This window comes from Cryptomeria japonica, chromosome 11 (assembly GCF_030272615.1).
Source record: "Cryptomeria japonica chromosome 11, Sugi_1.0, whole genome shotgun sequence".
In the NCBI taxonomy this organism is placed as follows: Eukaryota; Viridiplantae; Streptophyta; class Pinopsida; order Cupressales; family Cupressaceae; genus Cryptomeria; species Cryptomeria japonica.
Window position 1 is genome coordinate 203,745,695 of NC_081415.1, and position 12,732 is coordinate 203,758,426.

At 36.6% G+C, this 12,732-nt stretch overlaps 1 protein-coding gene across 2 annotated transcripts; it reads right to left on the minus strand.

Annotated features, from left to right (window-relative positions):
* Nucleotides 1–2,020: 2,020 nt before the first annotated feature.
* Nucleotides 2,021–10,632, minus strand: LOC131041366 (triacylglycerol lipase SDP1). 2 transcript variants are annotated; one of them, XM_057974414.2, is made up of 4 exons: nt 9,634–10,632; nt 7,432–8,301; nt 3,866–4,009; nt 2,021–3,777 (listed from the first exon to the last, which is right to left on the minus strand). In XM_057974414.2, exons 1-4 carry the CDS (start codon nt 10,186–10,188, stop codon nt 2,341–2,343), a joined length of 3,006 nt encoding a protein of 1,001 aa, XP_057830397.2. In that variant the 5' UTR covers nt 10,189–10,632; the 3' UTR covers nt 2,021–2,340. The 2 variants fall into 2 exon arrangements, with proteins under 2 accessions (XP_057830397.2, XP_057830403.2); XM_057974420.2 differs by lacking the exon at nt 9,634–10,632 and adding an exon at nt 8,904–9,055.
* Between the last annotated feature and the right edge of the window lie 2,100 nt (nt 10,633–12,732).

The following is a 12,732-nucleotide window of genomic DNA, read 5'->3' on the forward strand; positions in this document are numbered from 1 at the left end:
TGAGATTTCAGTCAAAATCATCTTTGGTTCCCATCCTGAACAATGCATGGTTGCTACACGGATTTACATATCTGGCTTAGCTACTTGGACTCAAAGTCTTGGATTAATCTTGATCAACAGCGTAAAGAACCCCCAAGGCTAACAACCCTTTTAGATTCATCAGAGTAGCAATCGGTCACCATGTATAATCCTCTTTTCAACTAAAGATGTTATATCTGTGCTACCCTATCTAGGTCCAGCAGTCATCTAACTAGCCAATTGATAGTAGACATTAACTTGCATTAATACATATTACCATATGAGTCCATCCAGTAATGACTAAAAGAAAAGAAAATGGTTATAGAACTTAATTTTTTTATTATTTTAATCATCTTGTCACCAATAGCATTCATTTTAAAATTTGATTAGTTGCAACCTTATAGAAACATTTGAATAGGAGAGTTGCTTCTTAGTGAAAGATAAAAATGTCTAACCCTAGTTAAAATAAGTGTAATACTATATTTCTGTCATTCTGTTTGAAAGACATAGCTAATCTGACTTTTATCCAAATAAAACAGCAACTTTCAAATGCCAAGCTAAGTACTATAATACTAAATCTAGGAATGGACAAGGTTACTAGCAAATTGACAAAAGGGGTTGGAAAACATCCTTGTTTCAATGATTGAGGTTAACGAGGGCTGAGTATGGCTAGAAATGGCTGAAAACTGAAAAGTGGATTTTGGAGCTCTTCAGACTTCTATAGAAGAATCTAGAAAATGCTAGATGTTGATGTATGACACCAGGTGCTGGTGTCTAGTGCTCAGACACTGGTGTCTGGTTCTTACATGTTGCTATGATGCTATCTAGTTCCTGAAGGCTGGTAACCTTGCCAGACACTCATGTCTTTAGCTTCAACTACTCTGTAACTTTCTGAGGTTGCTCATCTAAATTTTATAAGCTCTGTGACTTGAAAAATCTTGGCATTGGTTTCCAATTCTCTATTGGAAGACTACCTTAGTCTGTCCCTTGTTTGGCATATTTCAAACTCCACATGAAGCAAGTACAATCAGGGAGTGTGTGATCCCTGAGTAGGTCTGAAGGTGGTGTGTGCAAAGATCTACAACTATGAGCGAAACCATTGGAGGGAATCTAATATATGGTAGTGTGTGCAAGTGCAATATAGGAGAGGTAAGGTGATGGAATAGTCACTTGATATGCAAAGGATGAAGCCAAGACAGAAATCTGACCAGCAAGTAGGAAGAATGGAAGGAAGGATTTCTAAAGCAAGGGTTTTGGGAATATCAATAGAAGAAAAATTTAGTGGACTGAGGAAGAGGTGATCAGGATAAGGGAATCGATGGAAGACTCCAGACCAGAAAAATAGATGGATAAATAGAAAATTTCAGCTTTGAAGGGTGTGTGAGAGGCCAAGGGAGATCTGTTAAACAAATTTGCAGAAGAACCAATAGGGAACTTAGAACTTGCAAAACAATATGTAGATCGAAAGTGAAGAGAGAGTGGAATCTTCAAAGTGAGTGATGGCAAGATAGGAAGATCCTAGCTAGGCATTCATTAGAAAACATACTAAGGAAGTACTTAGACTTAGGGTTCCAACAGCTAGTGGGGCTAAGATTTAAATTTACACTTGACACTAGCGTTTGGGGGCACTCCTATCTTTCAGCCAATAAGCCTCCAAACTTCCAGAGCAGGCCAAGGACAGAAATAAGGTCTGATAACATGTGCATTGCATATCAGTGAGAAATTTTGGATGACACCTATTACATGACTATAGGAGTAGATACAAAAGTGAATCTAGAACTAAGAAAGGTAAGATGAATAGTGCAAAGTATACAATTTTTGATCTAACACTTACAAAGCAAATGCATCAGCCATATTCAGGAAACTAATAATATAATTTTTTATGCAGTAGTTCAAAAATACAATATCATGCTCTTTTCAAAAAGGAAGAATAAACTTTGGAGATATTTCAACATAAACCTTTTGACAACCCCATGTGGAGAGAAAAAATAGAGAGAAACAATACAAGAAAAGGACCAGCTCTCTTTCTAGAGTGATCTTATAAAAAATAATTGACAATCGGATTACAGGCCAACAGCATGACTCTAATGAAAGTTGCTAGGTCATCGAACTTGTTTGACACAGACACCTGGGTTCAAACTTCCAAGTGGGGTATATCAACACCCGCAGGTGTGCAGCTGCTCTGTCCAAAGACAGATTTTACATATGCAGCATCAAGAAAAAGATTACAATGTCACACTTATGTACACATTAGAACAAGTATAAGATGTTTCCTGGACTCAAAAATATCTGTCCATAAAGGAAGCAGAATTTAGTTGTCAACTAACTGACATCCTTTTCATTAGTTGGTAAAATAACTTTGTCAATGAACTCCACACTCTCTCCCTTGAATGCACAAATTTCATCTTGTGATAAATGAAGGCCTCCTATATTAAGTATCTCTGTAGACTTGTCAACAGAACCCATGGTCATTAGTAGCCCTTGAAACACCATATTCTCATTCTCTGGTTGTTGAATATCCACTGCCAGAGTCCCATGTACATATAAATCTGCCAGCATATTTTTGTTGGAGGGTACCAGTTCTCTTGCTCTTTCTCCAGTATCTTCATTTGATGGATTTGTTGTATCATTTCTGATCTCCAATGATCCAATCGAAATTCCTATGTCCAGGTTGTTCCCGATAGCATTCATACAATCATAATCAACATTTTTCATACTCCCAGAATGCTGCCCGGTGACCATAAAATTATCTAAACCACTGTCTGCATCCCCACTTTCAGAGGCAGTCACAGTGTCATCTTCATCAAGCCCCCCAACTGGGCCATCAACGTGGCTACATTCATCAATACAAACATCATGTTCATCTCGATAACATTCGACATTACAGTCTCTATTAACAAGGGCAACATCCTCTCGCTTTACAATATTAAAAATAATCCCATTGGGACTCCTTTCAGGTTGAAGCAAGTCACCTTCAGCAACTGCAATTCTAGATGTTGAGCCAGATATTCTACCAACCCAGCTCCTTGTTTCATAACATGAACAATATCGATCATCACTATCACTATCATTTAAAACAGAGTGACTGCCAGTGGGGTCTGAATACCTGTCCCAATTCTGTCTACGTTGACTATTGCAGTTGTTACAAAGTGCATCCTGGCTTGATAACTGAGTGAGATAAGAATTGATTTGTGATCCTAACACTTCCTGATTCTCAGAAGAATCATTAGCCTCAACATCTTCCCTGTTCAACTGTTTGTTGAGCTCTGGATCAACATCAAAACTCTGAATAAACTTAGTTGCAGATGCTGTCCTCATCAAAGGACCTCCAATTCTTGTCCAGGAGGTATTAATCTCTATATTTTCACTTTCACTGTCACTTCCATCATAAGTGTTACGCGAAAACCTCAATGGTTGCCCAGACGGACCCCCCCATGGCCCTCCAGGATGAGCTGCAGCTTCCACAAGACCATCTTCATCAAGTGAGCCCCATGAGCTCTCACGTGCCATGCAATTCCACGAAGGAATTCTTTTTGCTCCATTAAATCTCATAGAATTCCCCATTACTTGTGAGGCAGCTCTTTCTGCATTTTTCTTAACCCTGCGCATATGGTTCAGAAAAGAAACACACTCATCCAATACAAGTTCAATTCCACAATTGGCCTTGATTACAGACAGCTTTTCCCAAGTGCATCGTCTCCCTTGATTGATAGCTTTTTGAAGCTCTACTTGAGATGGATTTTGTATGATTTTGGCAAACTGAAAGGAAAACAAAAATTGTATCAACTACATATTAGTAGAGACGAAATTTTATCATGTAAAACAACTGCAGCCACACATGATATACCTGTGCAATAGTAGCAGGCATAACAATAGTCACATCGCCCTCCCAATCCTGAGCGAAAAGTTTTGCAATGCCACCCAAAGGAAAACCAAGCTCAAGAAATTGATTACATCTATGCTTAACCTCCATCTCAGCTAAATGGGCCAGCTGAAAAAAAAAATCAGAAAAAATATCTAAATTACCACATCAATGAAAAATTTATAGAAAAGAGCACATCAAAACTGAAAAATGGATGCCAATGTTTCCAAGATATAAATATATTAGACATTTTTTTTAAATCTCAGAATTGTAAACACAATCATCAGAATTTCATTATAGCCCCATTATTTGCAATTTATGTTATACACAATGGAAAACATTTGCATAAGTAGAATTCATCCCAATAATTAACTTCTTACTTCAGAACCCTGCTCCTAATTAAACCAAGCTAGCACAGGTTGAACAAGTTGCCATCCTCAAAGGCATGTCTCATTATTCATAGCAGAAAAAGTAATTTTGAATCAATGCCAGTGTCACTATAAAGGAAATTCAATACAAAAGAATGGAAGTTACTCTTCAAATTATTACACAACAGGAGCTGCAGCATGAGGACCTCGGCAACATACAAATGTATGTGATAATCAGATAAAAAGAAACCAGTTGGGGGTATGGACTAGTACAGAACAATCTCAATCCCAACCTTACATGTGCCAAGAGGTGTTGAAAAGAGTCGAGACTCATGGTGCCAATCACTATCTTTTTGTTTCCATCTAGAGAGCTTAGGGAATTGTGAGATTGTGGATGCCAAATAGTAAGGGTTGGCTCACTAATGTTCAACATAGGCACATAATCAATGTCAGCTCACTCATATATTTAACCCACATGCATTGGAAAGTGTCAATCAATGTCACTTACAAGTCCCACCCAGGCTTGTGGGATGCACCTCTGGGAGTAGAAAACTGGCAAACAGACATTATTTCAATACATTCCCACAAAGAGACAAACCAATTTTTTTTTAATTCATCTGACAGTCCAAAGCGTCAAACCCAAATTCATGTAATTGACACATTCCCTAAAACGTTGGAACTGGTGAAGATAGAAAAAATCTCTAACAAACAAAGGCTGTCTTGAAGGCTGCATTACAAGCCAAAAAAAAAAAACTAATCCAAACCAGTGTCACTTAGCAAAGGCTTCAATCAAGTAAAAGCTGCTTTACTAAATAGCCAAACTTGGAGGAACAAGATCACCTGATAAATCAAGGTGGATAAATACTGAATCAAAGTTCAAAGTTTTGGTTTCTAATCATGCATAGTACTGTTATGCACTCTGCTGAAATCCTGAATGCTTGTCGAAAAAAACAAATGCTGCTAACATGTTGGTGCACTGAGAAATAGAAAATTAACACAAAGATCAAAACGTGTCTTGAAAAAATGCTGGAAATATGTTTCTGTACAACAGTACAAGATAAGAAAACAAATTTAAGGATGCAGTAGCCTGCAAATGTCTAAATTTAATAAGGTACAAATCCAATTTCAATAGTTTTTGAAGACAAACATTGATTGTAATTGTTAACCAGGCAACTATATTTTTAGGAAAAAAAACTCAATAAAGTTTAAACTGCTAATAATCCATCCTAGAAAAGCTGCTTTGCTTTGCAGTTCCATCCTTGGCTGTATGACATCAATTTGAAGTAATATGATGTGCATAAGACTAATTTTTTAGCTGTGTATTAAAATGTATGCACAACAATACTTGAAATGCAAATATGTTGTTTATATGTCACCTTCCATCTTTATGGAAGGATTCCAGAATGAAAAGAAAGAAGCATAAATATTGCAAGAAACTATACTGTGGATGGGAGTCAAATGTCAGCTTATGAATGGTGCAAGTACTTGTGAGCTGCTGCTAATTAGATGGAGTATAAGGATGATTGATGTTGTACTCCATGTATGAGGAGACTGAGCGAGCATAAATAGAGTATGTATACATATGACAGCAAAGTGCCCATTGCACATTGGCATAATATGTGTTGCATTGGCTAACACCCTCTGTTTGTCAGATGGTCTATAAAGATGATTGAGGTTGTACTCCATGTGTGAAGGAGCTATGGTTAACATTGAAATGTTTTTGAATTGAAGCAACCAGGGATAGCTATCTAGTCACTAGTGTGAAACTATTTCTTTGCATGCCCTTTCATACTAACAATGTCTTGTGTTAGTCTGCAAAACACCTGAATCTTTCCAAAAATAAACAAAGCCCATCAAAATGTTTTAATAAGAATGTTTTCATATGCAAGCAAAAATGCACACATCAAAATGGCCAAAATGATGTCATCTCATATCTGAAGGAGAGACAATGCAGAAGGCATCACAAGACACTTGAGAAAGGAAAATTATACAAGAACTCAGACTACATCAGGCAGAAGCACTCATTGCCAAAAGACATATATTCAAAATGAGTTGGAAGATAATCATTAAAATTTTAGGAGTGTGTAAAGTGCAATATAGCATTAAATGATTCCACCATAAAATTGTATTAGGATTTGATGTGGTACAACTAACGATTAGTATTACTCATTACTTATTTGTCATTTGGTTGTAATTTGCCTTTCAGAAAAGAGAAACACTTTTGACGTTAGGCATTCCATTGAAATGCCCAATTCAGACCATTTCGCCCACTAATTTATTTAGAAAACGTCCCAACATTCCAGAAAAGAGGCATATATAACTGGGGTATTGCTGTTATGACTACTAATATATAACTGATTAATCAGAGAAGTTGCATTTCGGAAAATTGTTGTGATTTTCTCTAGAGCTGCCTGTGTGCTTGAAGTGTTTTATGCCGCTTGGTATCTTTCATATGCACTATGATTTTGTTTATGCAGTGATGGGATTCCTTGAGGACCCTCCTTTGAAATATATATTGTATTTAATTGAATATTTAATTGCTTCATTTCATTACATAGATACTAATCAGCCTGGCACCTACTGATGACCTCTCCTAGCTACAACATTACGATTATAGTTGCTTGTTGATTTTTTATATATTTTTGCGCACACAGTTGATTGATCACCCCTCTTCCCTGTATGTGATTTGCCTGTAAGGCATATTTACAGAGGTTATTAACTTACATAAAGATCAGGAATCAAGTATAATGGTTATTTGCAAACAGCAAGTAAACTACTCCTACATATAGCCATAACTGAAAGATAGATCACAACCTATGTTTCACAAATTAACATCGAGTTATGCCACTTCTTTGCACAGCAGATAAATTGGACTTTTTTATGACAAGGTAAAGGTTTTGGAATCTTGGATGCCAATTATTCCTCAAAATTGATCCCTTTTCCACTGGCTAACCTTGATAATTTATAAACAAACCTTAACGACATTGATCTGAAAACAATTCATTTTACTCAGTCAAAAGAAAAACTGAATAAATGGATAAGCAAGCCTTTCAACACAAATATGACTAATGCTTTTGGGAAGATTTGCTTATTAGTTATTTGCAATCCTGATTTCTGGAAAAATGTTAAGGAATTGGCCAATTGGGAAAAAACAACATATAAATTTTCTAAATGCGAACATACCTTGGCTGCAAAATCTCCTCCATATGCTCTAATGAGCTCCTTGAGTCTCAACAGTGGCGCAATATGAGGATTGGCCTGACTGACAATAAAGTGGTTGACATTGAACAGCTCCTTGAGCTGCATCATGGGAAGATCACTCTCAAGGCTTCCATCTCTCCATTTCCGCACCCCAATGCCTGATGATGACTCCTCGGGACCAACCTGAAATGGGGTATGGTAAGGCACAAGCTCCCCATTCCTATCCTTGGCCATCAGCTGCTGGGCCTGAAACAGCCCTGGGAAAGCACAAGAAGCAGTTACTGCACTCCATATCACAACATGTGGGGAAGTAAGGTAATTAAGGCACCTAGGAGGTTCATGCTTCCTGGGAGAACACACAGAAATCCCCAAAACCCTCCCGGTCATATCATAGGCTTCCTGAAAGGTCATATTAGATGTCAAAGTCCTCAACAACCTCTGCAACTGCCTGATCTCATGCACAGCACCCAAGGTCAGAATCCTTCTAACAATGGCAAATATGCCACCCAACTGATCAAAGAATCTGAGAGTGGGCAATGAGTCCTCAAAAAAGCTCTGCAATTCTGGCCATGTCCGGGTGGCAATGACAGAACACATGATCGATCCTACACTTGCCCCTGCCACAACCCTTGGCAGAAGCCTATTATCTATTAGGGTTTTCACAACACCAACATGAAAGGCCCCTAGAGAAGCACCCCCACTGAGCAATAATGCTGTCCGGCCAAAGGCATGCCTTGTTTCATGCATAAATGCAAGCTTTTCTTCCAGCACTAATTCCTCTGAATCCCAATTACACACCATCCTCAACTGCATTGAGATCTCATCTATATATTCTTTAATTAGCTTTGGTACCTGCAACCAGAGAAAGGAAAAAACTTAGTTACCAGTACTTGCAAATCAACTTATAAAAATATCAAATAATGTTACTAGTTAAAATTCCTCCAAAAAAATGTTGGAAGATTGATCTCTAGTTATATCTAAAAGTCAAAAACTGTTAAAAATTAAATCGATAAAATTAATTTCTGCAAAATGAATTGCTTTTTTAAAAATTCAGCTATTTTCCGTCCAAAACAACTTCAAATCTCAAGCAAACCGGGAGAATATGCAATTAACGAATATTAATAAGAAAAACTCTTTAAAACTATCTCAAATGTTTGTACAATTGTTAAACAAATTCCAGAAAACAATTATTTCTTCAACATTTACCAAAGTTTTGTTTAAGGCAAAAAAGTATACACCTCAATTTGTAGAAATAACTAACGATAAGAGAAAGTTCATCTTTCAACCAGAATTTAGAAAAATTCAAACAGTTTACCTTAATGCTAGGGAAATGAATGTGTTCGTTTTACTTTTTCGTCTTTCATAATGCAGCTATTATACTTTCATATACAAAAAATATAATCTTGAATATATAAGATATAAGCTGTGAGAAAACGATGTCTTCTTTGAGTTACCTGATATTTGTGTATTCGATGAACAAAAAACTTAAGCAAATAATTAGTAGGCACCGCATGCTATAAAGCTTTGCCATGTCTCTGGCATGAAATTCCCCTCCACTGCGGCACAAACACCATTTAGAGGTGCTTGTGTGTTTTCTGGCCCCTTTGCCAATTGTGATTATTATCATTGAGTGAAAGGTCACGACTCACAGAAGAAGTGACTACTAGAGGAAAAAAGGCAATCAAATCATCAATTCAGTACTAAATACGCTATGCAGTTAAATTTCATACCGAAATGAATCTCTATATAGTATTCAAATGCCGAAATTTCAGTTACTAAAAGAAATGCTAAGAATTCAATATTCAAGAAAGGCTCACTGGCTGAAATAAGCCTTATTCAGAATCATGTATCCAAAAGTTCATTTTTGCATACATTTTGGGACTTTATAGTTTTTGCAAAAAAAAAAAAGTGTGAAATCTTATGCAGATTAAGGAAGAAATTATAAATGACAAATTTTTATCCGCAAGTTCCCCCTCAAGTGTATGAAAATCTAGAGTAATTTTTTTTATCCGCATGTTACCTCTCAAATGCATGAAAATCTGGAGTAATTTGAAGGCAATTCATGACTAACAAATTTCCTTCAAATATTCACCGATTTTTTGACAAATATAAGAGCTATAAATTTTCAAGAGATTCAACATTTCAAATGTAAAAACAATTCGGATTGAGTCAAACATTTCCTACCTGCAATCTGGCCTTATGAAGTTGTGGATTACACATATTCCCGAGGTTTCGGACGAGATCAGCCCTAAGGCAAAATATTATATCCCGCAGGCCTCCTTCCTGCCGCCGCTGCACAAGCTCCCGGAACTTATTCTTCACCAGCTCCTCATCATAAAACTCCGCCTCATTTTTCATGGAATAGCTCTCTTTCTCCAGCATCTTAGCAGCATGTGACCACTCGTCATATGTAAGCGCATTTCGCATCAGATTTCTCCAAAACTTGCGCCGATATGCCGATCTGGCCTTGGCTTTCACATCCGTGTGCCGCTTCAAAAAAATCGCAACGCATAAAACCATGGGCAACCAAACCTGAGGGTTGCTGGGATGCAACCAAGAAAAAATCGGAGCCAAATACTTTCCAGACTTACGATAATAATACGATAAAATGATCAAAAGCGCTTGCAAATTTTTTCCAAAAGATCTGCAAAATAGAATTCTCAGAGCAATTGCTCTTCCCACCAGTGTACTCGGCCCTATTGTAAAAGAATCCACTTTTGCTTCGCTGCTGATCTCCATTGTTCCTGCACGCTAATTTTCTCATGCTCTTTCACAGGGGCAGTCGCGTGTGGACATATTTACATAAATTGTCACTTTTCTAAATAATTTCGTTGCGGGCTGTGTTTCTTTGTTCTGATAATGACATGATTGCACGTGTTTTTGCGTGTTTGTGTCTATCCACGATTTGAGGTGGAAAGCGACCAAAATAATCCAAATCTGAGGTTTTTGATCTTCTCCGACTCGCGTATTTGTTACCTGTGACTCCTCTTACGCCACGCCAGCTTTCAATTTTCCTGGTTTTCAGTGAGATCTTTGCTATGGTGGGTCCAATTTTTTCTTTTTACAATATCCTCTCTGTCCAAATCAGGGCTGGATTTGGGGGAAATCCGTTTTTTCCAGTATGCATAGCTTCTGAAATTTTACCAAAATGGATATTTAGGGTTGATAAATCGTGTACTCCATATTTAGATGCTGTTAAAAGTATCGAGATGCTTCTTTATTTTGAAGCCTTTTATATTAAGGTAAGCATTAGAAGCAAACCCATGCGCTATAAAAGGTGTTTTTCAATTGATTGGAACTCTTTCTTTAAGCGAAATCAATCAAATTGTAATTTTTTTTTAAAGAGAGGTCATAAGTTCAAATTTTTAAGGGATAAGGTATGTACATTTTGATAGCGCATTTAGGTGTTTCTAGTATGGAGTACGAGATAATTCCATATATTGCAAGTCATAGACCCAAAAATAGAGATTGTCTAATGTCATGAACTATAAAAAGATACATTTCCATTTACTTACATTTTGGAGAGAGTGGAAGACTGTTAAGGGGGCACTTGCCATGACCTTTATGGTGAAAGGCTACAAGCAAGGACTCATAAAGTTTACTATTATTTATATTCACTATCGTGGAATCTGGAGGTGTCCTCGCCGAAGCGAGACTAATCCCCCAGTGTGTACGACCCGCTCATAAGGTAGCAACACACACAGAGTTAACACAGCCGGGGACTCGAACTCAAGATCATGGGGAGCATACCCACGCCTTAAGTTGCGATCCACGATCAGGCGAGCTAGGGACGAAGCCCAAAGTTTACTATTATTGATAAGTAGGAGATATTCTCCATAGCAAGTCAAATTATGATATTGTTATCAGGATTCAACTATGTAGTTTTTCGAGTTAAACTCATTGACCCATGTTTCATGAGTAGTGGTTCACAAGAACCCACCTCTCATGAGAATGAATGGTCCACTTAGCACACATTGCATCTAGGTGATGCTCACAGAGGTGAAGCATTGGACCTTCTCGAGAGGTCACCCATCCTGGGCCTTCCCGAGAGGTCACCCATCCCAATACTACTCCAACTCAAACATGCTTGAGTTTCCTTCAAGGTTAAACCTACTTAGCTTGCAACCCCATTTGTTGTTATTACTATCTATAAACCAATATGAGAGAATTAAGTTTTTCATTTACTGCAATATTATTTTAGTTAGAGGGATTTGTAATTTGAGCTCTCATTTAATAGTTTTTTAGTTGATATTAAATTTGTTTAAAATGGTGCATTTTGAGGATATGTAGGTCTTAAAGTATGTAACAAGTAAGTCTCATTTTGGGGTAACTATTATGAAGAAAAAGGTATGAGAGAAGGGTGATATAGATAGTGAAGAACTTGTGACTACCTCCTCAATGAAGGACACTTTGTTTGATGGCCAACACATCATCTTCAACTTAATACCAATTTGAACCCTCTACATTTTATCTAGGCTTCAAATATATCACTCTCAAACTCATTATTTGACATCCCTACTCAACGCTCGTGGCTAGAAGATTCACTCTTCAATCAACTAAATCTGAATTGCATGATTCCAAACACTAGCTTTGATACCAACTAGCACAATCAAAATTGGGGGGTCCAGCTATGGACTACCTTAAAAAATAGCTAAAATAAAGTAGTTAATCAATACACCTCGTAGAATACTAAAAATGAAAAATAACTAAAATTTATTTATTCATAACCTAATTAATTCATGAGCTTAATTAATTCATGAGCTTGATAAATTCATGAGCTTGATTCATGCTAGGCATTGGTTATTTGATTACAAAATAGATCTCAATATATAATCTATCATATATGTCTTTTGTCCTTGAATATCTACTAGATACTTCCTATGTCCTCAAATGATATTAGACTTCTATTCATATTAAAGACATTAAAATCAAGATATGCCAAGTTATATGAGTGACAACACAATAGTGTGTCCCACTTTTTTGACTTAAGTGGAATGTTCAAAATCAACATTTTTCAACATTATTTAATTTATGTCAATTATAGGGAATAAATGGTCAAGAATTCAAGGAAGATATACACTAATAGATTGTGACATTTTCTATGTAGATTCAAGCTATAAAAAAAATTAAAAATTATTTCTATCTTTTGTATTTTTATTATTATAATATTATTTATTCAATGAGATTATTTTGTGTCATATAGCTTTCATTAGAACTAATAAATTTATGTGATTTATTAGAATTGTTTCACTAACTCCAATGTCATTCTTTTTTAATAATTTT